The sequence below is a fragment of the Chelon labrosus genome (genome assembly GCF_963514085.1).
Source record: "Chelon labrosus genome assembly, chromosome: 6".
NCBI lineage: Eukaryota > Metazoa > Chordata > Actinopteri > Mugiliformes > Mugilidae > Chelon > Chelon labrosus.
In genome coordinates this window covers 23,582,142-23,608,570 of record NC_140342.1, presented here as the reverse complement: position 1 = coordinate 23,608,570, position 26,429 = coordinate 23,582,142, and the positions used below count along the sequence as shown (strand labels likewise).

General features: G+C 43.1%; 1 protein-coding gene across 1 annotated transcript in view; it reads left to right on the top strand.

Annotated features, from left to right (window-relative positions):
• LOC311489283 (contactin-associated protein-like 4) overlaps window positions 1–26,429 on the top strand; it is a gene marked incomplete at both ends in the record, with an annotated part of 110,523 nt that overhangs the window by 68,245 nt on the left and 15,849 nt on the right. The window contains 9 exons of the mRNA XM_084546295.1: window positions 32–181; window positions 445–616; window positions 7,630–7,736; window positions 9,474–9,593; window positions 10,793–10,993; window positions 13,892–14,054; window positions 16,115–16,242; window positions 17,966–18,136; window positions 22,112–22,330. Coding sequence (XP_084402421.1) covers window positions 32–181; window positions 445–616; window positions 7,630–7,736; window positions 9,474–9,593; window positions 10,793–10,993; window positions 13,892–14,054; window positions 16,115–16,242; window positions 17,966–18,136; window positions 22,112–22,330 — 1,431 coding nt within the window. The remainder of the gene's footprint in view (window positions 1–31; window positions 182–444; window positions 617–7,629; window positions 7,737–9,473; window positions 9,594–10,792; window positions 10,994–13,891; window positions 14,055–16,114; window positions 16,243–17,965; window positions 18,137–22,111; window positions 22,331–26,429) is intronic.

Genomic DNA, 26,429 nt, shown 5'->3' with positions numbered 1-26,429 from the left:
CAGTGTTCGTTAATTGGTTTTCGGTCGCCAGGTGCTGCTCTGAATGACGGCCAGTGGCATTCTGTGGAGCTGAACTCCAGACGAGGTCGCCTGACCATCGCTGTGGATAAAGAGGAAGGAGGCAGCGCGCAAGCCAGCCTGCCGTTTCCCGTCGCTATAGAAAGTCACCTCTTCTTTGGCGGTAAGAATAGAACAGATCAACTGTGTCCTTATGAGCTATTAAACCCTGTGAACCGTCAAACAGCCATGTGGAAGTTGCTGAACATCCGACGGTGTATAGAATCTAAAAATAACTGAATGAAATTTCCGCCAATCACAGTTTATCGATTTTTCACCATGTAGGAAATACTGTTTAAATACTCTCTATAGATCTCAAGCATTTGTCATTTCAGTTCATATTTTCATGTTCATGTGTATTTCACTCTAACTGATTCTCTTCTCCAGGGTGTCCTGCTGAAGACTACACTCAGGGATGCAGAAACCCTTTTAACATCTTCCAGGGATGCATGCGTTTAATCACCCTAGACAACCACAACATGGACTTGATCATGGTGCAGCAAAAGCAGCTGGGGAACTACAGCAGCCTGCAGATTGACATGTGTGGAATCATCGACAGGTCAGTTTAAAAAAATAAAAAATAAAATAAACATGCTCGTTGATTTATTAAGAGACAGTATTATTAGTCTTCTATTGCCTTAGATGAAGTAACAGCCTTACAAACCATGCAGCAGAACTTTTCATTGTAATGATGTGAAAAAGTTCAGTCAAAACTCATCTCATCTACTAGGAGTGGGATTTGAACCCATAAGGACTTGTGTCCATGGTATGTTGAGTACAACATCTCAACCACTCGGCCACCCTGGTAAGCTGCAAGTCAGTGCTCCTCACCAGGTCAACAGTCAGGCTACGAAAAACCAACAATAAACCAATATTTCATTGGATTTGAGACTCAATGGCTGTGAACTATACTCCTTTTATGCTATTGTGCTGACAAAAACCATAGCAAAATGTCCACAGGTAAAAGTGATTGTAAAGATCTAGACTCCAGCAGCACCTGTAGTAAATGGAACAACTTTATTTCACTGACGCGTATCAACATGTGGTCTTCATCAGAGTCATCAAGAAATGCACTGCAAAGGAGAATTTAAATAATGTCTCAAGTGAAAAATGTACATATACATACAGTATAAGCCAATAGGGCTTGGTCATGTGTCATTGGGTCAATGGGTAAAACCAAACAGGTAAAAGTGAAACACAAATGGACATAAAGCTTTACAAACTGATCATCAACCATACTTGGGGTGCTTAACATTTGAAATTTTGTACTGTGAAGTAAGAAACTCAAAAATTGACGTAAAGGTGAGTGGGTCTTTTAACCACCATATACCAGGAGTGGGGTTTGAACCCACGAGGGCTTTTGCCCATTGGATCTTAAGTCCAACGCCTTAACCACTCGGCCATCCTGGTGACAAAATGTACAACCAGGGGTAGTAAGACAGGTCCAAGTTGAGTTCGTCCTCTTCCATTTGAGGAGAATTTTGGTAGATTTCCATTTTAAAAGCCATACTGTGCTGACAGGATGCTTGGTGAGTGAGATTTAAACCAACAACAACACAAGAGCACTCATTTAGTCTCTACTAACCTTTTCGTGAAAATACACCCGTTGAATTTCATACACTTTTCCAATGGGAGAGTATTCATTAGTTTAACATTACATCACTGTTTCTCTATAAAACCTCGAGTCTTTTTCATAGTATGTCACACTTGTACCTTTTCACAATATAAAACTTCTACTCTTGAACCCACAAGGGACTTAATGTTGATTGCATCTTAAATGCAGCACCTTAAACACGGTGGTGAGATGTGTAATTATCTGACCAGGTAAAAAAACAACCTTTTATCAATAAAGTGGTAAATAGGAAAACACAAAGGAGCCGTTAAACTAAATCAATATTTTAATGGATTTTAGGCTCAATGACTAAAGTACACTGAGATCGAATCACAAAAGAAGTGTAGTTTGCAATGTATTAATTCAAACTTAAACCCTCTCATAAGGACTCATCTCAGACCTCCATTTGAAAGACTTTATGGTTTCATGTAAAATACATGAAAAGATGTATTCCCTCTATTGCAGAAGCCTTGTAGAAACGGCGAGATCTTGAAACGATTACAGACGTGTCTTTAATCTTCAAAAGACAAAATGGAGAAAATAAGAAAACAAAAGCATTGAGTCTACATTCAGAGACTGGACTGATGATGTGACAGCGTTTGTGTTTTCAGCCTCTTTCTGCAGCAGACTTGTTGTTGTGATGATCCTTTTGGACTCTCTTTAAGGTCTCCACACACTTGAGTTGAATGTGCTTCCTGACTTTGTTTAGTATCAGCCAATCACCTGCCAGTGTATATGTACTCCTTGTCGTTCATTGTGCCTTGGTGTCGAGCATTGCAGTGTTTCCCTTGTAATGATTTCTCCTTGTGTTGAAATCTTGTCTGTACCTGACTTTGGTCTTCACTTAGCTCTGCTGGACTTTTTTTTTCTTGTGGGCTGTTTTTTTTTTTGTTTGTTTTTGGATTTTGCCTCCGGCCTGAATCCTACTCAATACTGGTTTCCCTTTGGACTGCTTACCTGTGAACGGACTTTAGCTTGTGTATTCAACCCCGGACTTTGGATGCTCCCAGTGTCTGATCTCTGCATTGGAGTCATTGACCTTTACAGTTCACATGTTACGGAGCAATATTAGCTCTTATTTCCCCTTGTGTTTCTTTTTTTGTTATAATGCTGCTTTGAAATGGATCTCGTGAGCTCGTTCACATTTGTTCACAAGCGGTAGCATCAGCTGTTAGTGTGTAGAAGCCACAGATGCTAACGGGAAGCTACCAGGTAAAACAATGTAAGAAATACAAAGGCCAAACAATGCGGAGATGAATATAATTTCCCCTCAGATGCTGTCAAATGATGTGACTAAATTACATTGTAATTAACATCTGGCATTTCTAAAAACATCAGCCAACACAACGTAACTCTGGAAGTTTGTCACTACCCTGAGAGGGGCTTATCTCTTGAACACGATAGACACGACCCAATCAAATATTTATTCTAGTTTTAGCTCTGATTTGGTTTCCACCACCCTCTAAGGAAAGTATTTTACAGAAAAAAAGCTTCCTACACCAGAAATAATACTGACGAGAGCCACACGAATTAACCAAACGTTAAAGACGGTGCAAGATCTTCTCCTTAAACTTGTTTCTCGTCCTCGTCGCTGCATGATCATGTGATCCATGGTTGATATGAAAACGTTAAACCCATAGTTAGGCTAAAGCAGCCTTAAGTATTAATCACAAGGTCTAGATTAGTTGTGTGGTAATCATGGATGGGAAAATAATACCGATAGATACAGATTATATGCAGAGTGAGAGAAACATGTGAGCCGAGGGAAGGAGGGAGAGCAGAACCAATTGTTTACCATTTTGGTGTCACGCCAAATAGCGGTACAATTAATGAGACAATTACAGCAATTATAAACCTGCCTCTAGGGCATGGAAGGACACACACATACACAAACAAAAACACACACAACCGCATATACAGAAAATTTAACGTAAACACCCATCTACACACACACACATACACATATCGAGCTAAACATCCTTGCCAAATAAGGAGAATCTGCTCGAGTGATTTTAATTAAATGTCGCCCCGTTTCTGCATTATCGTTCGGTTGAATGTAGCGTCTCCACAGATCTGACTGCTCACTGGAAGAAAAAAAAAAAATCTGTTTTCCAGAGAAGACAGAAAGGAACACGTACCATATGCTGCCTCGCCGTTATCCCGCTGATTGAATTTTGTGCTCTGGGGATTTATTGTACTGTAAAGTCAGGGAGAAAATAGACTCAGCAACACCAATTCAATGTGGTGGTCATCCTTCAGAGCAGGTTATTACTGTATGTGTGCTGCCACTGTCTGCTGTGTGTGTGTGTGTGTGTCACTGCCAGGAGCAGAGCATTATTAGCTAAAGCAAACACTCCATTAACAGGAGAAATTGACTTCTAACACACAAGGAGCTCAGCACTGACTGGAGGCCTCGTCTTAAACCAAACGTTCCTGCTTTTTTAAGCTCAACTCTTAGAAATGAAACACAAATGTTTCAGCTGTGTTTCATTTCTGTCAACATTATTACAGAGAACAGTTTACATATTAACGATTGTCTTTTCTGCAACAGTTTACTGATCTGATGGCATTGCTGCCACCTACTCCTCCTACTTATCCAACTTGTTTCCCCCTACACTTTCTCCTCCTTCCTCTTCTCCACCAACTTGTTTCTCCTCCTCCTTCTCATCCTCCCTCTTCTTCTGCACCACCTGCTCTTTCTCCATTTCTTTCTGTTCCTCCTCCTCTTCCTCTTTGTGTCTCCTCCTCTTCCTCCTGCATGTTTCACATCTAACTTGTCCCTCCTCTTCCTCATCCAACTTGTTTGCCCTTTCTGTTCCTCCTCCTTCCCCATCTTCTTCTCCTCTGACTTGTTTCTCCTCCTTCCCATCTTCTTCTCCTCCGACTTGTTCCTCCTCCTTCCCCATCTTCTTCTCCTCCAACTTGTTCCTCCTCCTTCCCCATCTTCTTCTCCTCCAACTTGTTCCTCCTCCTTCCCCATCTTCTTCTCCTCCAACTTGTTCCTCCTCCTTCCCCATCTTCTTCTCCTCCAACTTGTTCCTCCTCCTTCCCCATCTTCCTCCCCTCCGACTTGTTTCTCCTCCTCCTCCTCTTCCTCCGACTTGTTTCTCCTCCTCCAACTTGTTTCCCTTTTCTCTTTCTCCATTTTTCTGCTCCTCCTCCGCCTCCTCCTTCAACTTTTTTCTCCTCTTCCCACTTGTTCCACTTTCTTCACTATCTCCTTCCTCCTCCTCCTTCCAGCATGTTTCTCCTTCCTCCTCAAATATATCTCTTCCCCTACTTCTCTTCCTTCTTGCTCTTCATATTAATCTTTGGGCCGTCCCTGCAGACTCGGTGCATGCATGGCTCACAGTCCCGAGTTAGGATGGGGTTTTCTGCAGCGCTGGACACACTGGGGCAGTTGTTTCGTGTTGTCTGGCTTAATTGGCCATGTGGCACTCAAGGCTCGGTGAGGTGGAGGGCTGATGGACCCCCTGATTTAGTGTTTAAAGGGCCGCGGTGCCTCGGGGCGAAGCATGCATACTGTGGATGAATTTAGATGAGGCTGTTTGCAGTCTGAAGGGGACTCCGTTGGTCATCCGTCTGTGGTGATCGGTGTTTGAAACTGCATTCCTCCGGAAGAAACATTTTGCCAGCAGCTATTGACATTTTCATGATGAATGTGTGTGTGTGTGTGTGTGTGTGTGTGTGTCTGCACTGAGGGGAGGAGCGGGTGGGTTAGGGTCTCAATTGTTTTCCTGTGTTGTGAAACAATGAAGATGAATTTTGGAAGACTAATAAGAAGTCGTCTTTTCTTTTATCTGCAAAAACAAACTCCATCAACAGAAAACATGCAGAATAATATGACAGCACTGATTATGTCTGCTAATTTTAAAGAGCAGCAATCACTGCACACACTAAAACCCAACCCATGCACATGCAAAATAAGTCAGCAGCCGGCTAATAGGTTTGTGCCTTAACTAGTTTACTTTACATAAAAGCAGTATGGAGATAAGTGGAAGGCAAAAGAAATCCTTCTGAAGCTGATGGACTGCTGACTCCGAGCTTTTTATCTAAAGACGAGGCTGCAGATTCTGTGCCGTCATCCGTTTTTTTCTCCTCAGCATTCCTGCCTAGGTTTGGGCAAACGCACTCACATGCATTCTCAACTCAAATCGGGCATGTCTTAACATTACAATATGAACATGCAGAGTTAAAAAATCTTTCTATCTTTTATGTGTTTGACGCAACTCTTTCTGAACGAAATCTGAACGGACAGGGAAGCGGTTTGTGTGGATAAAAGTGTTATCTAGGTCGGGCGCAGCAAGAAAATGGGTTTTCAGAAGAGACCAAGACACGATCGATATAAAAAACACCTTGCAGGCGAAATGCATTTATCAAATCTTTTGGTTCCCACAAGTCCAGAAAAGCGCACACGGAGCAAAAGACGCGGCAGCTGTAATTCTGAACTTCTCTTCTCTATATCTGCTGTTGCTCGGTTTCCTCTTTGCCAGTTGAGTAGAACCAGGTAACTTATTTATCTTCCCAGTGACAATGGGGAGTTTTACTTATTTCATTCTGTATCCGCTTGCCCTCTGGAGGGTCGTGGGGGGAGCCTATCCCAGCTGTCATTGGGCTAGAGGCGGGGTACACCCTGGACAGGTCTCCAGTCTGTTGCAAGGCTAGACTCAAACATACGGCCAATTTAGAATCACCAGTGAACCTAACCAGCATGTCTTTGGAAAGTGGGAGGAAGCTGGAGTACCTGGAGAGAACCCAGGCAGACACAGGGGGAACATGCAAACTCCACACAGAAAGACCCAGTCAGCCAGAGGATTCGAGCCCAGGACCTTCTCGCTGTGAGGCATCAGTGCTAACCATCTCGCCACCGTGCCGCCTACATCTGAGATTTAAGATGTAATAAACAACCTTTAAGCAGATATGGAATATAATTGTCATAATTATGTTTTCATTGGCGTATAACTGCCAGAAAATAAGAATTGTGTTGTTTTTTTTTGTTACCTTTTAAAAGCAGTTTTTCTAGAACAGAACAGAAAAACCAAACCCTGGCTCTAGAGAGGACTTGTCAGGTTTTTGGTTCTTTTAGTAGCCACCGTAGGTTCTCTTAAAAGCAATGGACCTTTATAGGATCTTAAAACATATGCTCTTTTTTTAGCAAGGAGAACAAATCTACTTTCAAATAAGCCAAGGGATTTGAAATATTTCACAGGATGAGGTTTCCGCTGTGGCATTTTTCCAGTCAAGGTTTTTTTTCTCCTCTTTAGCCTCCCACAATGACATGCTTTCCAAAATGGACAAATATGACCTCCTCCAAATATTAAAAATAAAACATTTTTCCGGACCCTCCCACACACATTTGGCCGTGAAGCCAATAACATGCTCGAGTAAACATAGCTTTGAAAATGCTTTCTGTCCATTTAATGAAGTAGCTTTATGTAACAGACTCATTTTGAAAATAATTTCAAGCGTGCTCAGTTTTCGAGTGGATAGTGAGAGTTTGAAAGCTTTTCTTTTTGCCAGTCATCAGCGTCCAGCATCATGTGATGTATTAACCAACTCCAGATGGTGGAAAGTTTGATCCTGAGAGTTTTGTTTTTTTTGTGTGTGTGTGTCCACAAACACGTCACGCATGCTCACTCACCACAAGATAAGTGACTCGGCTAAAACATAAAAGATGCTCCAAATGAAACAGAACGTACTTCTCCTGACAGTAACAGATGAAAGGTGTTTTCTGGCATCGATTGTTTCTGCCCTCTTTGAGAGCTTTTTGGCAGTAAAAAACACGGCCAACTGTTTCCAAGTGTTCCAGCTGCCAGCTCGGTATATACATTTCTCTTTTTGGCTTGACAGGAAAAATAAAACCCTGTAGTTCCTCCCACACATACACGCGTCCATGAGTATGATATCTGAGAGTGAAATAATAATAAAAAACTGAAATTGTCTCTCTGCCTCTCCACCAGGTGTTCGCCCAGTCGCTGTGAACACGGCGGACGCTGCAGTCAGTCCTGGACCGGCTTCCACTGCAACTGCTCTGGCAGCGGCTACAGCGGGGCGACCTGCCACAGCTGTGAGTCACATGGGACGCATTAACATTAGAAGCTTCCGAGTTAGGGTTAGGGTTGTGGAGTTAAACACAAAAGTAACATGGAAACCACTGACATTGACCATCTTGTGACAATACAGTGTTCTGCTGGGAAACATTTGGACCTGACATTCATTTGTGTGGATGTTACTTAGACATGTAGCACCCACCTAGACCAGACCAGGCACCCCCACTCCATAGCAATGACACTCCTTGATGGCAGCAGCCATCCCCAGCAGGATGCAGCCTGACACACACACAAAAACACTAACACAACTAAAAAAAAACATGAAGAACAGCACAAGGTGTTGACCTGGCCTCCAAATTCACTAGATCCCAAACTGATCAAGTATCTCTTGGATGATCCACAGAGGACCCTCCCCTCACTAACAACATTCAGTTGCACCCCGGGAGACCCACAAAATAAAGTGAAAGACTGAATAGAATAAGTCCATTCAGTGAATAAATCTATAAAAATATGAGGGCTCTTCACAATGTGCTGTGCTGCTTCCAGGTCCGTCCGTCTCTCCTTCATTCACATTACCGTTTTCAAAGCGGTAATGAAAGACTCGTCAAGCTGGCAGCTCCAACTTTAATACCCAGAAAACCTGTCATTGTGATGGTGCCAGTCACTTACCAGCCACGCTGTTCAGCAATTACAGCGCTGTGTGTTTTTTAACTCCGAGCATAGGTGCTGCAAATTGGGAGTTATGACAGAACAAAGGCAGACTGGGGAAAGTTTTCAAATAAAGTGACTCTTCTAGGAGCTTCCTGCCAAGTCTCCCCCGCCCTTCTGTGTTTGTTTGTGTGTGCGTGATGTGATAGTTTAATGAGACTGAACTGACAGATACTGAATGAATGAATAAAGCTATAAGATGAGTCAGTTCTCTTGAGTTGTTAATGTTTTTCCTAACACTGAGAGGACTTGATGAGTAGAACAGTGGGAACTTTAAGATATGGATTTGACTTTAAAGGGCTCTTATGGAGTCATAAGCAGAAGAGGCAACGCTGATAGTTTTATTTATTGAGTGTGTTTATTCCATAGACTGTATATAAATATGCATCTCCACTTCTGACGCTAGTTTCCTGGGTATGCGGGTGGTGCCATCTTGTGACTTTGGAGCCAGAGTCTGAGCAGTAGGGTCCGAGAGTGGAGCCACGATATCGACGACCCGCCCACACTCCGTCTAGACTCACTCACGTTTTTCATTTAATTAATACCACCTGCACCAGTTACAAAGAAATGTTGGATTATACGCTGCACTTTTTCATCACCATGTCACATCCTGTTGCTATATTGTCAAATAACGAACTAAAACAAAACTTCTCAGAAAATGAACACTTAACTATGCATCAGAGTTATATTAGCTACCTAAAATGACTGAAACTGTTCTTAAAAACTAGTGTGAGTGTTTTAGTTCGTCCCATCTGCTAACATGGAGGAGGTGGAGCTTATGACCTATACTGCAGCCAGCCACCAGGGGGAGCTCTACTTGCTTTGGCTTCACTTTAGAGGAGCTGTCCTGTCGTCCATCTTTTTTTACAGTCTATGTTTTATTCCCATCAGTCTTTACTGTGATCTCCAGTTGGGTTAAACTTCAGTTTATACGCTGCTGCTGCAGAAATAAAACCTCTGATTATTTTCTGATACATACGTGCGAAGCATCACCTACAATCTTCGTCCCCTCACATCTCCTGTCCGCCTCATTATTTTCCCCCCAGCTGTGTACGAGCCGTCCTGCGAGGCGTACAAACACAACGGAAACACGTCGGGACACTTTCACATCGACGTGGACGGCAGCGGGCCGATCAAACCGCAGCCGGTCTACTGCAACATGACAGGTGATGCAATTTTACTCCCCCACATCTTCCTCCCATCAGCACTCAGCCTTATGCATGGTATATTTACATGATTCCAAATGATTATGCTCGTCTCATCCACTCGGTCCTGCTGTTTTCTATCATTTGTATCATATCGTAATGATGCAGGTCTTTGTTGTGCTTTTTCCTCCATTATGAACCACACTGACAGAAAGATGTACACTGTACATCAGCGTACATCTTTCTGTCAGCGTGATTGATGCTTTACATAACCGCGCAAATATGCACCGATTCTTTTGTAATGTTCACGTGTCCGCATGCTTTGGTACATTTGTGCATATTGTGAAAAAGTTTATCATCCGATTTGATTGAATGAGGCTTCAGTCCTCACTGTTGGGGCGCAGGTTCGATTCCAGCCTGCGCTCTTTGCTGCATTTAGTCCCCTCTCTCTCATCCCGTTGCTTCCTACTGAAAAACTATCCAATAAATGCACAAAAGGCCAAATAAACAAACATGAGTCTGGTTTCTAACGGGCTGCATGATCACATTCAGCACTGATACTCGCTGATCTAACTTGTGTGTATGTGTGGATCGCCATATTGAAAGTGAAAAGGATTTCCCAGTCAGTTACCACAGACTTGGATTAATTCTTTCATACGATTTCGCTTTAGGACTGCTTTTAAAAGTAGCTAACACAATCCGAGGTATTGATTCCCTTCTCTTCTGAAACCACCTCCATCTTTTTTCTGTCCGGCCTCAAGCATAAGGGTCCCCGCTCAAGTTTTTTCCCCGTTAAAGGGAGTTATTCCTCGCCACCGTCACCTTAGAGCTTGTTCCGGGGGTTTATGGTCAAAATCGGCACATTTTATTGACCTCCAATCATATTGAACGTCTTCCGATCTGTGGATGACAGTGGGTGTTTCATTTAACAATTACTGCCTGTGGTCCTCTTATTGGATAATTTATGCTATACTACTATACATGTGTTGGATAAATAAATTATTAAAGTCTGTCCTGGTGACTTAAAATTAAATAGAATTAGAATTATATCAGTAAGAATCAGCACCGTGCCAGAGTTTCCTCTCTTGCAACACTGCAACAGAACAAGGTTGGAGAAGTCACCCTTTAAAGTTAAAACAAGAGATTGGGACAAATAAGAGAGACCTTTCCTTCCATTTGCATCCTCACGTCTACATGTATATCCATATGTCTGTCTGCAGAGGGGCACACATGGATGGTGATGCACCACAACAACACGGAGCTGACCAGGGTCCGTCCGTCTCCGGGTGTAAACCGGCACACGGTTCGCTTCGACTACTCCTCGGAAGATGAGCTACTGCCGGCCGCCATCAGCCAATCGGAGCACTGCGAACAGGAACTGTCCTACCAGTGCAGGAAGTCCCGTCTCCTCAACACTCCAGGTGAAGCCAACTATGCAGTTTAAAAAAAAAACAAGCCACATGAACAGATTGAAACCACGAAAATTTATACATTTATACTTAAATCACAGTCCAGAGACCAAAATGCACAGCACACAGGAGGGAGGTTGACGAAATAAAAGTGATATTTAAAAGTTGGTAGAAATACAAAAAAATACAGGCAGTGAAACAAACCCAGGGGGCAGGCCAAGGTGGACTCCAAGTGAGTTAAATAAATAACAGACACTAAGGCACAAAGCAACACAGACAGCCTGACAACCGAGTGGACAGAGAGCTGGAGGAATATAATGTTTACCGTGTGCCGAGGGACTGATTAGCTGTGTGGAAACAGGTGAGCAGATTGGAGGACAGGGAGCAACATGTCCATGACAGATACACAGAAACTACTGAATCATCCCGTTTTCATTTTGAACTTTTACTGTGCTCATTCAGACCCGAGGTTATACGAAGCACATATCATTCTGCACAAAAACAAAACCTCTCTCTCGCTCCAGTAGATTAAATAAAGGGATTGTTGTGTTCAACTTTTCTTCCCGTTCACCAGCGAGCCAGACGAATGGATGGCAATTTGTTTAAATGTCTTCTTTTAGATTTTAGAATTAAGTCCAATTACTTTTGTTTTGGTCATTAGCCGATACAAACGAGTCGGCTACAATCAGTTAAATTACCGTGAACGATGTTGTTTGACGTTGTACAAATATCATTTCGACATTTGTCATTAATCCTATTTGGATGCAGGCAGCACAAGAACAGCAGCAAGGCACTGGGTGGATAGCAGTGGCTGATATTTTAGTGCACGTACATAATGACCTTCTGTCTGGTAACTGGCAGGAAAACAGGACAACAAGACTGTTCAGGGCAAAAGGGAAGGGATAAATTAAAGGGTGGAGGGAGTTTTGGCGTATTCTTGGCATTAGGTTAAAGTCTTGGAGTAAAAGTTTTGTTGAAAAAGGCTGCACGGTACATCCATATCACAACAGGAAAAATGTCTATGTAGCCAGACTCAGTTCTTATCAGTATATGTTTCTGGTAACACGCCATTTAGATTTCATTATGGGGCGTATGTCAACCGAAACGGAGAAGAAATACCTCTGGATCTCTGGCAATTAGAAAGCAACAACCAACAACCAATCAGACCCACAAAATTATTGTGGTGGAAGATGTTGAAGAAAAGTTCAAGGTACCGGGCAGGGCCAGTTGTAACCTGTACCTCTTTACTTCAACACGTAACTTAGGTTCTTGGAGTCTACTGGTATCTGGAATTTCTTCAGAGTTGAAAAGAATCACTGGAGAAGACAAAGTTTGATGCAAGCAGAGTTTATTCTTAAAAAGATACAAACTGGAGTCTGATTTTGGATGCCATGCGAGTTCAGACTGATTTCATGGCGTCACACATCGGTTTTTATAGTGCGTGGAAACAACCGTGTTTTCTTGTATCAGGTTTGCTCTCCCTACTGACAATAATTGTGTCCAAACACAGACCTTAATCCCATTAGTAGAATCCATTTTCATCCATCACAATGGTCAAAAACTTTCACTTCTGATTTCTTTTTCATTGGGAACTAATTATGCGCTGGCAAAGATCTGCCGGCAGCGGCGTGGCTCATAGCAAGAAGGTTCTGGGTTCGAATCCATCGCCCGACTTGGGCCTCTCTGTGTGGGGTTTACATGTTCTCCCTGTGTCTGCGTGGGTTCTCTCCAGGTTCTCCAGCTTCCTCCCACCGTCCAAAGACATGCTGGTTAGGTTCATTGGTGATTCTAAATTGGCCGTAGGTGTGAGTGTGAATGGTTGTCTGTCTCTCTGTGTTAGCCCTGAGATAGACTGGAGACCTGTCCAGGGTGTACCCCGCCTCTCAGCCAATGACAGCCGGGATAGGTTCCAACCCCATCGTGACCCTCCAGAGGACAAGCAGTTACAGAAAATGAATGAAAGAACGCTAGAGCTGCCAGGCCAATCAAATCCTTTAGACAAGCTTTTTGGTCAAAGTTGGATTCCGGCTCCAGCAGTTACAGTAAAATAAAAATAATCGAAATAAATTCCATTCAAGTGCTCTTTTAACAGCTGAAGTTTTCATATTAATGAAGCTCACATGTTAGATATTTGCTGCAGTGTTTTGTCCAAAAAGCGTTTTCAGTTCAAGAGATGCTTTAGTTACAGCACCAACATCAAATGTGCATCGTCTCTGAATGTCTGTTGTCCTGTTTCGATATAATAAAAAGCTAACAAGTGGCACAGGTCATAAAAGCCAGAGTCATTTAACCACATTATACTGTAACCTTGGTGTTTTGTATTTGTGTTTCTAGCACTGCAGAAAAAGGTAAATATGCATCTACTCAATTTTTCACATCTACTCAAAAAGCAAGAGAATCTTTTTTTTTCTGTCAGCACACGTTGAGCATAGCGTTTGGCAGACAGCACACGGAGTCAGGCTCAGCTCACAAGACCATCCACATCAGCTACATCAGCTGATAACCCAGGTTATCTGCATTCAGGGCGTCTTACGTAAGCTGCTTTAGGCTGCCTTTTTGCGGTCTGCTTGCCAAGCCACTTCGCATCCCAGCTCCTCCTTTTTATGCTGCGTCTGTCTGAATCAATGTCACTTCTGTGTCATTGATGCCTGTTCTGTTCGGTTCCGTATCCTGGGGGGCTTTGCCGCCGCTCTCCCTGCCTTAGGCTTTCTATCTGGGCATGTGGAAGGACAGGGAGGTCACAGAACAGAGCCAGAGCAAGGATAGATCACTGCAAATGCAAATCTAATTTTCTTTGACTAAGCCCGTCTTGTGTCCAAAGAAAATTACTGTCTGCGAGCACAAAGAGTGGGAAGCCAACACGATCGGAGAACAGTTTTGTTAAATCTGCTTTGCGTGTGTGTGTTTCAGAGGGCTCTCCGTTGAGCTGGTGGCTCGGTGGTCCCGGTCCGGGTCGCGTCCAGAACTACTGGGGCGGAGCTCATCCAGGCAGCCAGCAGTGTGCCTGCGGCCTGCAGGGAGACTGTGTGGATCTACAGCACTACTGCAACTGTGACGCCGACCGCATGGAGTGGTACTGACCTCTATGAACACATAGACACACTTTAATTTAAGCATTGACAATGACTATGTTGTAAAGGCTAGAAGTGAAATGTGTCGTGGTAAACAGTCTTGCCACACATATTACTTTGGTTCAAAATGTCTGAATAGAGAGTTCAGTGGCTTAACGTCAACACGAATGAGCCAGACAACTGCGTATAAGGTTCAACTGTGGTGGTCAACTACCAAAAGGACTTTATCTATTTAACTTTTATTCAAGGAGGAGTTTCTCAGCTACTCAGTACCTTACAAACATTAGATAAATTGAGCACAAAATGAATCGACAAATCGAAAAAATGTTGGCGCCCTAGCTGCTATCCCATCTGATGTCTGTGACGGTGATTGGTCATCCAGATCATAGTGTATCCAAAACTAGTAGAGATTCTTGAAGACGTTTCATCCAAGTTCATTTCTTCCGTTTGAAAAGGCTGGTAGGGAGTTGGGGTTTTAATACCCTAATAAAGAGGTCTTCAACGGGTGATCCGCGACCCCTAGGGGGTCCGCAGAGGTACTGCAGGGGGGGTCGCGAAACTTTCCATAAATTTAAATGTCTTTAAATACACATATACATAAGTAGGGGGTCCCTGCTCCATCTCTTCATCAGTTTGGGGGTCCTTGGCTTGGAAAACGTTGAAGACCCCTGTCTTAATATATTAATACGCAGTTCAGTGTCGAAGGATGTACAGATTTGTACATTGCGGAAACAAAAACAACCCGTTCACAAACATATTGCTCAACTACAGGAGAGCCAGCTGATCAGGAAAGGAATTCAGCGGTCCGCCTACACCTGAAGGACAAAGGACAAAGAATCCAGAGAAGACAGATGGTTTGAAAGAAGAGCAAAGGAAGAAGAAATCTATGTCAAATTGGAAAATCCTTCTCTGAACGGGAAACGTCGACCGAGATAAAATCTACTGTCAAACTTACTACACAGCATGAACATCTGTCACCAAGAAGTTTCATCCCTGTTCACACGATGAGACTCAAACCTTTGGACATTAACGGTTCATTATTGTACCAGTCACTGGAGAAATAAGACAGGATTAAACAGTTTCCTCCAACTACAGGTAGATATCTGGTTGTTAACAGACACTAGTCATGCCGGTTTCTGATGAGCAACACCCACGGATGTTCTCATTAAACCCCGACTCTCCATCAGTCTTTAAGAACTAAACAGTTGAATGAAACATTTGTGTTTTAATCACAGAGACGGCGTAAAAGATGACTGGCTGGAGGAAACAGCAGGAGGACTTGAACTGAGATAACAAGCAGGAACACACACACGCGACTCGACAGATTTTAACTCCGGTACACCAACGCTGACCGAGTAGCTCGACGTGTAACTTTGGCAGTTTAGTAAACACCAAATCAACGGGGACAAACAGCAGCAGAGGAAGAAATCAGAACAGTTTAACCTTTCCACCGGCTGTAAACAACCCCACCATGCATCACATCCTTCCATTATTTCTCTGTCCAAACACTTTGTCCAACAACAACAACAACAACAACAACTCTATTTTTACAGACTGGAGCTGCTGCTGCTGCTCCTCAATATTTCATCAGACTCACGGCGCTGCATGCTCTTCCAGACCTGAACGTATTTTTGTGCACAGCTTCCCACAGCAGGAAGGGATAAGGAGCAGATTATCCAGAGCGCGTGAAGCCGAATGTGGGTGTAAAATGTACGGGGAGCGTCTTGTTTTTTGGGTGTAGCTGCTCCAGAAACGGCCAGGGACGGAGCGTTGACTGGCAGGATGGCTCTAATTTGGTTTTAAAAAGAAGAGATTGCACCTACGCGCTGCAGCGTTTGCATCAGCAAGTCAAAGCGTGAAACGTTATTACAGGAGTGATGTAACATCAGAAATGTACACGCCAGTAAATCCAAACAAACAAGTGGCGTTAACGGTCTGTCAGAGTGCATTTGTTTACTCTCCTCATCCCTTTCCCTTCACGTTGTAATCATCTCCTGCTTCTTTATCCTTCTTGTCCCTTTTCTTCCTCTTACACTTTGTGTTTTTTTTTTTAACAATCCAGGACTGAAGACTCAGGCCTGCTGACCGATAAGGAGAGCCTCCCTGTGAGGGCTTTGGTGCTGGGTGACATCCAGAGGCCAGGGTCTGAGGGCGCCTACAGGGTGGGACCACTTCGTTGTCATGGAGACAGTAAGTCCCCGTAAATGTTGTGGTCGTTCAGAATTTCTCCCAAGTTTAATTGAGCGTACTGCAGAGTGGTTTTCATGGCCTTTGGAGCTGGCAGTGATCTCAAAGTAGTCCCTGAATTTAACTAGCCATCAGGGAGCTCCAGGAGATCTCTGTAATTTCAAGGGCTTTTCTTCTGTTTCCATTTCTGCCACCAGTAGGAAGACTGAAGTAATGACGTAATGACCGGCAGCTGATATAACATCATCTATGAGGCTTACAAGTTGACAATGAGGCAGCCGTTTTAATCGTTTTTCCTTAATTGCAGCTGCTAAACATTTCACTACCTGGTTGTGACGCCAGGTGCATCGTCCTTGGGAAAGACTAACCCTACAACTAGGGATGCACGATAACTGTTTTTAAAAAATGATACCGATAACCAATAACATACCTGAAGATGAGGAATACTAATGAGCAAAAGCAGCGCTGGCGTCCTCATACGCCTTCAAAACCCCATCAAATCGATGGCTATGTTTCAAATGACTTTTCATGTTCGAGGTATTAAAGCTGGTGCTGATTTTTCCACCTCGTGGCACTTTCTTTAAACATTTATTACAAACAGCCAGAGAAATGTCATCCTCGGAAACTTTGGAAAAGTCCCACACCACCACCGCCGCCGCCATGTTGTTTGTTTACAAACGTATGCACGTTGCGCTGCATTCAAGCGGTGAGGGAAGTTCCATGTTCCCGGTTTGAGAGTCGTTTTTCCGACCTTTTATGTTTCTGTGGTTTATGTGTAACATCCTGGGTAATGGCAGCTGCTACCAAAATCATGACCGAGATGACGAGTTGTTTTCCGACATGAGGGAGTATTTTAACGATTTTTTTTCAGCCAGAATGTTGTTTTTCCGATTATACCGATTCCACTTGAACGCAGCATTCACTTCAGGCCGTTCAGGTCTCATGTGGGAGTTGGAGCGATTGATTAAAACAACCACTCACACCGCAGTACTGACAAAAATATATATCATATATTATCGGGGCCATTCGTTATGATATCGGACCGATAATTATCGTGCACCCCTACCTACAACCTATCAGAATATGGCTAAGCGTACAGTTGGCCTCCCAATCTGAAAGCATCTCTTCCCAAAGTGCTTGATAACCGTTTCAAATCCAGACATCCCCAACTGAATCATTTCGACAGAGAAAAGGCAATATCTCTGGATTGCATGTACGCACAGCATCACAAATATCCAAATATTAATCTTGTCGGAAAAGTGTGATTTTAAAAATCAGACTGTGTAGGAAGCCTGCTGGTTACACGTAATTCTGAAATGATAGAAATGTTCTTTTAAATGTTTTTGGTTAGTCGTGCAGTGTGACGGAACAAACGCGTAGCAGCATTTATTTTCAGTCCGCCCGTGACAGTGTGATTCAGTCGGCTCGGAAACACATTGAAAGCAATAGTTCAACATTTTGGCAAATTACTTTCCATTTATTGTAAATTGACAGCTCACAGTAGCTTACAATAAAGACAACAAAACAAGGGGAAAGCATTTTATTCCACAGTTCAAACTATTCCTTTAATGTCTGAAAGTGGAAAAAAGTAATTATTTCTTTTATGCAAACTGGCATTGTGTCAAAACCGGGAGTAATTACAACTTAAAATTACAAAGTAAAATCAAAATTACTGTGCATTTTTTCATTTCATTAGTTCAAAGAGTCCTTTTTTTTTCTTTTTCAGAGAACTTCTGGAACGCCGCGTTCTTTGACAAGGAGACGTCCTACCTCCACTTCCCCACCTTCCACGCAGAGCTCAGCGCCGACATTTCCTTCCTGTTTAAAACCACGGCCTCGTCTGGCGTGTTCCTGGAAAACCTGGGCATCAGAGACTTCATCCGGATTGAGCTGAGCTGTGAGTAGGAGCTGGATGATAAACGCTGAGTCCAAATCAATGACAGGAAGAGTTTATTTACAACATTTTATTTCTATTAGTGGGTCTTTTCTCTACTGCTTCTATCCTTCTTGTGTTGTATTTTCTTCTAATGCTGCTTGTGCATTTTCAATATTTTTTTTCTGCAGTCGTACCTCTCCACCATTTGTGTACACCAATAAGCCACAACATTATGACCACTGACAGGAGAAGGGAGCGACATAGACCATCTTGTGACAATTCAGTGTTCTGCTGGGAAACTTTTGGACCTGGAATTCATTCATGTGGATGTTACTTAGACATGTAGCACCCACCTAGACCAGACCAGGCACCCCCACCCCGTAGCAATGACACTCCTTGATGGCAGCAGCCATCCCCAGCAGGATGCAGCCTGACACACACACACAAACTAAAAAAAACAAACATGAAGAACAGCACAAGGTGTTGACCTGGCCTCCAAATTCACTAGATCCCAAACTGATCAAGTATCTGTAGGATGATCCACAGAGGACCCTCCCCTCAAAGCCCCCTCAAAGTTGCCAGACACCATAGGACACCCTCAGAAGGCCCATGTCCACTCTCTGATGAATCACAACTGTTTTGGAGGCACAAGGGAGACCTACACAATATTAGGCCATAATGTTATGCCTGATGGCTGTATGCTGGCACACAGCACTACACTGACCACAGAGCACTAAAATGTGAACATGATTACAGCCATAAAAAAGGGAACTCATAATTACCTAAGGCTTTTCAGACGCCCTTGTTTTTTTTACAGCCGTGTTATGAACTCTCTGGGGGCTCTTTCACACTGACCTTCCATTAATTCCTGCCTCTTGTGCAATGTACACATTTATGGGCATCTGAGTTTTGACATTAATAACCAATAGGGTCTTATTTTAGTTTATGGATGCCACAGAACTGTGGCTGCTTGCCAGATGTGTTTTTTTACAACCAACCATAGATTGTGTCGCTTAAAATTGCTTGTAATTGTGCCTGTATGATTACGGGCTGTACTGCGGCATGGCATGAAGCACGTGAACTCCATCTTGAATCTGTTTTTGAATCAGTCTCTTTGACCTCACTTCACTTTTACACAACTTAAAGGAAGTTGGTTTAGAAATTATATAGAAAAAGGGACACACAGAATCAGGGACACTAACCAGCGTCGTCGCTACTCGGGGGAAATCACTGTCAGTGTGATTGTTCTAAGTCTGAGCGCCGCTGCCTCAGATCGCTCTGTAAAACCCGGCGCTCGGAGTGAGCCGAGAACACTCGCTAAATGAAGTTACAGCCGGGTGCTGGGATATTGTTTCATCTTGTTCTGCTGCGCCCCCACAGTAATGCACCCCGAACCCTCCTACCGGCAGAACATGAAGGATGGTGGTTTGCTTCGTCTGCACTCTCCTAAATCTTCCGTCGGTGCAGAGAGATCAGAGGCGACGGGCTGGAGAGATTAAATACAGACGGTCGGGACTGAGGCGCTGTCCGTGGTGCTGAAGCAGGGCTGAGGTGCAGGCCCTGGTCCTGCGTCATGATACTGCAATATACAACATGAAAGTATGACTAATGCACTAGCTAATAGACTCAACAAACCGATCCACAAGGCCAGTGACGCTGTAGGGGTGGAGCTGGACTCTTTGAATACAGCATCAGAGAGGAGGAGCACACTGGCCAGTCTAAGGAGTACCGTCAGTAATAGACTCATCCTTCCCAAATGCACCACAGAACGCCTCAGGAGGTCACTGCTCAGGTCATTCCTCCTGCCGAGTGCTGGTCACTCTTAACACTTTGTACTCTTTTATAATTATTTGTAACCATTTTACCTCTGTAAATTTTATATATTATTTTATTCGATTTGTATTTGACCAACCAGTAAAGACAAACGGCACGTTATCAGTTGGTTCAATTCAATTCAATTCAATTTCATTATATAGCGTCAATAACAATACAAATCGTCTCAAGACGCTTTACAAAAACCCGGCCTGAAACCCCCAGTGCAAGCCTGAAGGCGACGGTGGCAAGGAAAAACTCCCTTTTAACAGGAAGAAACCTTGAGCAGAACCCAGCTCATATGGAGGGACCCATCTGCCTAAGGCCAGCCAGGTACAGACAGAAGAAAGAGAGAAGAGAACAGCAAGATAAGCATACATCTGTCATAGATACTCATATCTATATGTGTACAATATACATATTGCAATGTCACTACCGGATCAACTGCCCATTTGCACATGCGCAGTGGTAACTCTACTTGGACAAATTGCCTGAAAAGCGTTGCCAGAGATGTTCAGACTCATTCCTCGCTGCAGATGGGTTAATTGTGTTAAAATTTTTTATCAGATTAATCATGAAGATCTGCGTTTTGAATTTTGACAGCCCTGATTTTAAACAAAACAGGCTTTTACTGGGTTCCCTTTGTCTTACTTTCAGGAATTGTTTGAAAATCTGCTGATGTTTTAATTCATTTTCATGCTGCAGAAAAAGAGGCCCACCTGCTTTGAGATACCGCTTAAAAAGGTTAAATGATTTCAAATTCACTGCAAATACGAAACGTAAATTGCACTCGTTCCCTAAGATGTCATTTAGTTGACGGCAGCTGTTAGTCTTCATTGTGCACATTTTGGACTCCTGCCTCGCCAAAGAGCTCAAGTTTCGTCAATCTTTTTCAAATTCAAACAATTATTAGTACTGGATTAAGGTCTTGTGTCACAGAACGGTTGTTTTTTAAACTATTTGTTTGGCTTCGTAATGAACTGGAGAACAATCACAGGTTTCCTTTATTCTGCATCAGGTTTTTCTGACGCCTCAATTTTGCTGCAGTCATTTTACTTTTATAGACACTCTCTTGTTCGCCACGGTCTGCTGCCAACAAAACACCCACCTCTGGTTGTTTATAAGTACTCAACAAGCAGTAATACACAATTAGTGTTCCGATATGAACAATAAAATAACGCAGCAGCAAAAAGCACCACAGTTTAGGTAGTAAGCAGCTGTTGCTTCAGATTGGATATAGTCTGATGATAATTATCCACTTTTTAATCCATTATCAGTAAAGTTTAAAGTCAGTTCATTACCTCTTCCTGAAACGTTGCTCGTCTGACCTTGTGTATGTTTTTTTTTTTGCCTCAGCAATCGACAAAGTTTATTACAATCTAGATACAGACCATTGTCTAGTTCTTCCATCTAATCAGCATGTAAACCCAGTTTGTTTTTCCTTTTGTCTGAACTTATTCCCAGTCTGCGTAGTTAGAGGCTCTCTTGGCCTCTGTGTTTGTTGTTTTGTTGCGAGAGGAGTAATTAAACTTCATTCCAGGGAGCCCTGTATCCCTGCTGCCTGCCTGCCTGCTTTGTTTCCACACACTGGACTGAAACCTGCTTGTTAAAAGCCCCCGTTTCTATTCCCATCCGTAGCGCTGGCAGGCCGTACTCCGACTGTGGAAACACGCAGCTATGAGAAACGATTGATTCCACCTGCGCTTGGCAACAAACACCCGTCTCCTCAAGCTAAAAAAAAAGAGGAGTTTGAGCCATCTTCCATTAATTGAGACGCAGTGATTGTGCCCTGTTTGCATAGATGAAATGCTGATGGTCGGTCTGTCAGCGGGAAGGGAGGAAAATTAAATGCAGTTGTCTTCGACAGCAGCAATTAATGAGCGTTCAGTAGACACTTGCAGACTTATGGTCATTAGGTCTGCATTTAGTTGTCATTAAATATTGTTTTTTTTTGTTTAAGGATTTAAAAAGACAGTTACTTGTTTTTTTTTTATTTCAAAAAATTTAACACAAGTTTATCTCCTTAATTAAATTTAGTAACCTTCATATCTTTAGAATTGCCGCTTTGCTTTCTTCAACAGGAATTCAAATGCATCTTCATCACAGTCATTTGATTTGTCGTCTGGTGAAACTGGCTAACACAACACCATATTAAATATATGTTCCCATTCTTCCCATGTCAAGCCTCCACTCAGGTTCTCTTCTCCTTTGACGTCGGCAACGGCCCGCTGGAGGTGCACGTGGACTCGAGCGTCCCGCTGAATGACAACCGGTGGCATCGGGTCCGAGCCGAGCGGAACGTCAAGGAGGCGACCCTGCGGCTGGACGAACTCCCCGTCGCCACGCGGGAGGCGCCAGCCGACGGGCACTTCCACCTGCAGCTCAACAGCCAGCTCTTCATAGGTGAGGCGTGATGGTGTTGGATTTAGTTTGTATTTTGTTCGAATTTTTACCTCAGTCTCAGTCCCACATGAAAGGGCCTTGAACCCACCACCACTATGTGTCTGCTTACCCTCCCGAAGTCAGCAGCATGACTGGATTTCTCTCAGTGAAATGATTACTAAATTTCCAAGTAAGACTCATGGAAACATTAGTACAGTTCTGCTTCTGCATCAGCATTCAACCCTTGGTACCAGGGAGTACATTGCTAACAAATGTTCCAGGTTGAGTTTATTTACTGTATAACACAAGCACTTCTCAAAAGCATCTACAAGGAAAAAACAAACAATTAAATTCTGTCCCAATTAAAAGGTAAACATTGTTTTACATCCACCGTCTCTCATCAAATCCATGATGTGTGCATCCTCAAGGCCTGACAAAATTATGATAAATAAAGAAAACTTTAGCAGAGCATGTTGTATAAGGCTCCTGCAACCGTTGTTTTCTTTTCTTCCCTGCCTTGGCACAGGGCTGCCGCCAAATGCTCGTTACAAAAAAAACGGAAACGCATCTGAAAGATCCTCACAGCTAGACCGTTTTAAAGAGTGATATGTCTGCAAAGAGACATTTTAAATTGTGTCCCTGTGCCTTTCTGAGTTTGATAATCATGTGGTTTTCACCCAGCCAATCAGAGAAGGTCAAGGCGACATCCTCAGGTCAAATGTGGTCTGCAAGGTCCACCTCTGCATGAACGCCGAGCATAACTGCTTTATTAGGTACCAAGTATTTCAGTGAGTGCCCTGTAAAGGGTTAAACCAAGCTAATGCGGTTGCCGTTGCCCAGAAACCTTCTTATATAACGCCAATTAGCAACTTTTTTTCATGCATGTTCAAAGTCGAGATATGAACCTGGAGTTGAGGCTCGATTTTAATGAACTTACAAGAAGAAATTAACTAAAAACAACGTTTCCCCTCAACATGTGCTGTGTTCAGCTTCTACCGAAGAGAGGCCGACATCTTTGCTATTAAAACCATTGTTGTTTTGTGTTGCACCGTTATTGACTCCACATTCTAATTTGACAAGTTTTACAGGAGGTCACACACCCCTCCTTCCACAATCGAACGTTTTCCTCATCGATCCCCAAGCAGGATAACAATTGTGCGTTTCCCCCACACGTGTTAAATCGACTGCTGCCTGAATCCCGTCGTCTAGCTCAGCTGTATTGGACATGAAATGTGCTGTGCGTGCACATTTATTGTACAGGGGGCCTCTGCTACATCTTCATTCCCAGTTGTACAGCATAAACTCCTGATAGAGTGGCATTTAAAGACGGTAAAGGAGACCAGTACATGATGGAATATTTAGAAAATTGAGAAGTTTTCTTAAACGGTGCTAAAAATGTTAAACTGCTTTGGCTGAATTCCACCAGAAAGTGCTTAGACGGTGGTTTCCTGCCTGCTGAGCAACATTCACAATCAGTGTGTAGGCGTGCAGCAAGGAGCAGTGATGCACATCTAGTATTAATCTGTAAATGAATCTGAACCTGCAGGTTTATCGTTAGGCAGGCTGCAAATCTTCATTGATACTGTAGCCTTGTTTATCTCATCATCAGGTCAGTGTTTGACCCGAGTTAGTTTGAAGACCGGCGAAGGACAAAATAAAAATCCATCATTTATTATCATCAGGTTTTATCATTCTCTAAATATTATGCATGTCACTTCGTATCAGTAAACACACACTGGAAGGAAAACAAACCACCAAACATTGATGAGACTGGACGAAGGCCGCCGCCGCCGCAGCAGCAGAGGTGAATATTGATTTGCTCAGTGTGTTCAGCCGATAATCCACTCTGAATAACCGGCAAGTCGCCACCGTCAGCACATAAGCCCATACGTGTTTGCTATAATTAATAAGCACGGCGCGCAGGAATAAATGTGACAGATTTGTATGTCTGAATGTGCGTTTTTATGGAATGATTTGTCAAAAATGTCGTTTAGTCCAAGAACAGTAATCCATTGTGTCCTTGAGAAAGCCGCTCGGCTCATCGGCTGTGCGCCTGAGAAATAAATGTAGAGCACACAATACATGTAGAAATAAGCATTCATATCAGCCAGGCATGTATGCAGCTATAAGCCACAACAGAGCTGCAGAGACTATACGATTATATACGGCTTCTTTATGAACCGTAATCCTGCGTTGGACAAATTCATAAGGAGAAATGTTTACTTGTTTGGCTTCCTAAGCCTCGTATGCCTTTTGAATAAATAATCTCATCACACGCAGCACACAGAGTTATGAGCACTTAGTTACACGAATTAATAAGGGACATAGTTATCGTCGTCTTTTAAATTCATAAGCCATGATTCCATAACTTGTGTATTTATGAGCCTTAATTATTCCTTGTACGGATTTATAAGGCAGCAAATTGCATTGTTTCGATTAATAACCCTTGTTACTGCCTTTGCATAAGCCACAGGCTGGCCTTTCCAAGCTCTCTTTATTGCCATTTGTTGCTGCACAAATATCCACACGCAGCAGTTTCAGGTGAAAGATTTCCCGCATTCATCGGCAGTTGCATTTCACATTATTTGTCGTATTGCCTGGCTTGGACAGATAAGCCGTGGTTTATTGGTGCTGCGTAGGCATCAGCGAGCCCATATATTTGTGCTTTGCGTCCAGCGAGTGGTTCCTTTCACAGAGAGTGCCTGCTTTTCCTTTTTGTTTAGCAGCGGAAATGGTGTGATCAAATGAGTCTGATTTCGTGAAATGCTCAGTGTTGTCCCAGAGAGAAATCGTATTTAAATCTGTTGATCTAATCATGCTTGCTCGTAGATAGATTGTATATTCTTGTTTTCTTGTGTGTTACTGTAGCCTAGCGTAGTCAGACTCGATTCTTATCAGAATATGAGACTGGTTAGACGCCTATTGAATAGTCCTCCAACCAATCAGATATATTTTGTTGTAAACTTTCGGCGCTCAGATGACGAGTGCGTTGCTATTACTCTTCTGTCCATTGCCATATAAAGCCCCGCCCACATGATTTCAATGGCCTGACAGATCTTTGCCGGAGCATAATCAGTTCCCAGCAGAGAGACTCCAAAACAACTTCCTGCTACAAATAATTTGCAGGCATTGATGTTTGTTTGGCTTCCACTGAGAAGATGTGCAACACTGAACACAGCATAAATTAGTCTAAAAAATGTGTAGGTACCTTTTCATCAAAAATGCTTGGTTTGCTTATCTTGTAAACTGAATATCTTTGCTTGTTGTCTAAGACTGTCTAAAATTTCAATTTAGACTGGCCATAATTTTGTAGATTAGACAATTGATCCAGTGTAACGGGAGTAGGAGTCTACAGCCACAGTCGAGGCTCAGAGTGTTTGGCTGTATTTAGACACCGCAATGCTTGCATTGGCATTTAGCTTAGAGAGCTGGCATTGCAAGCGTTAACGTTTGACAGTATGCACAGTGCTGAGGATGTTGGAATGTTACGGTGTGGACGACTTGAAGGAAAGAACCCAAGCTCGAGACTCAAGGGTTCAGGCTCAAGGACGGGATGTTAATGAAAACAAAACTCGAGCGGAGTTCCAGATAGACACCAAAAGATCAGGAGTAGCTGGCTGGTGATTAAGGCTTGAGCGTGAGCTGCATCTGGAGCAAGCAAAGAAAACTGGGGATGATGTGGGAGAGTGGAACGTCCTCAAGTAGGGTTCAGTTTGATTGGATGATGAGAAGCAGGTGAGATGGCAGCCCAGCCCCAGCATAACGACCAGCAACAGCTCAACTCTGCACACCTGAGCCAAAAAAAGAAAAAAAGAAAAGGAAACCAAACAAACACAAAAGCAATAGTGGGCGACAAGTTGCCTCTTAACATGGAAATGCCACCAGTTTAGCAGATTTGCTTCTATGAACGTAAACACTTTTCTCCAAGACCCTTCATCAAGTCAAAGTTTTAATATGGGAAGTTACTGGATTTTATCTTGGAGTGGAAATGAATGGTTGTACCAAATTTCAAGGCATTATATCTAAAAATGTTTGACATCTGGATTATTTTTCTTTTTTGGAGTCATTTGGATTCTTCCTCTAGGAACTTAAATTTCAAGCTTGACTAAATATCGCTTTG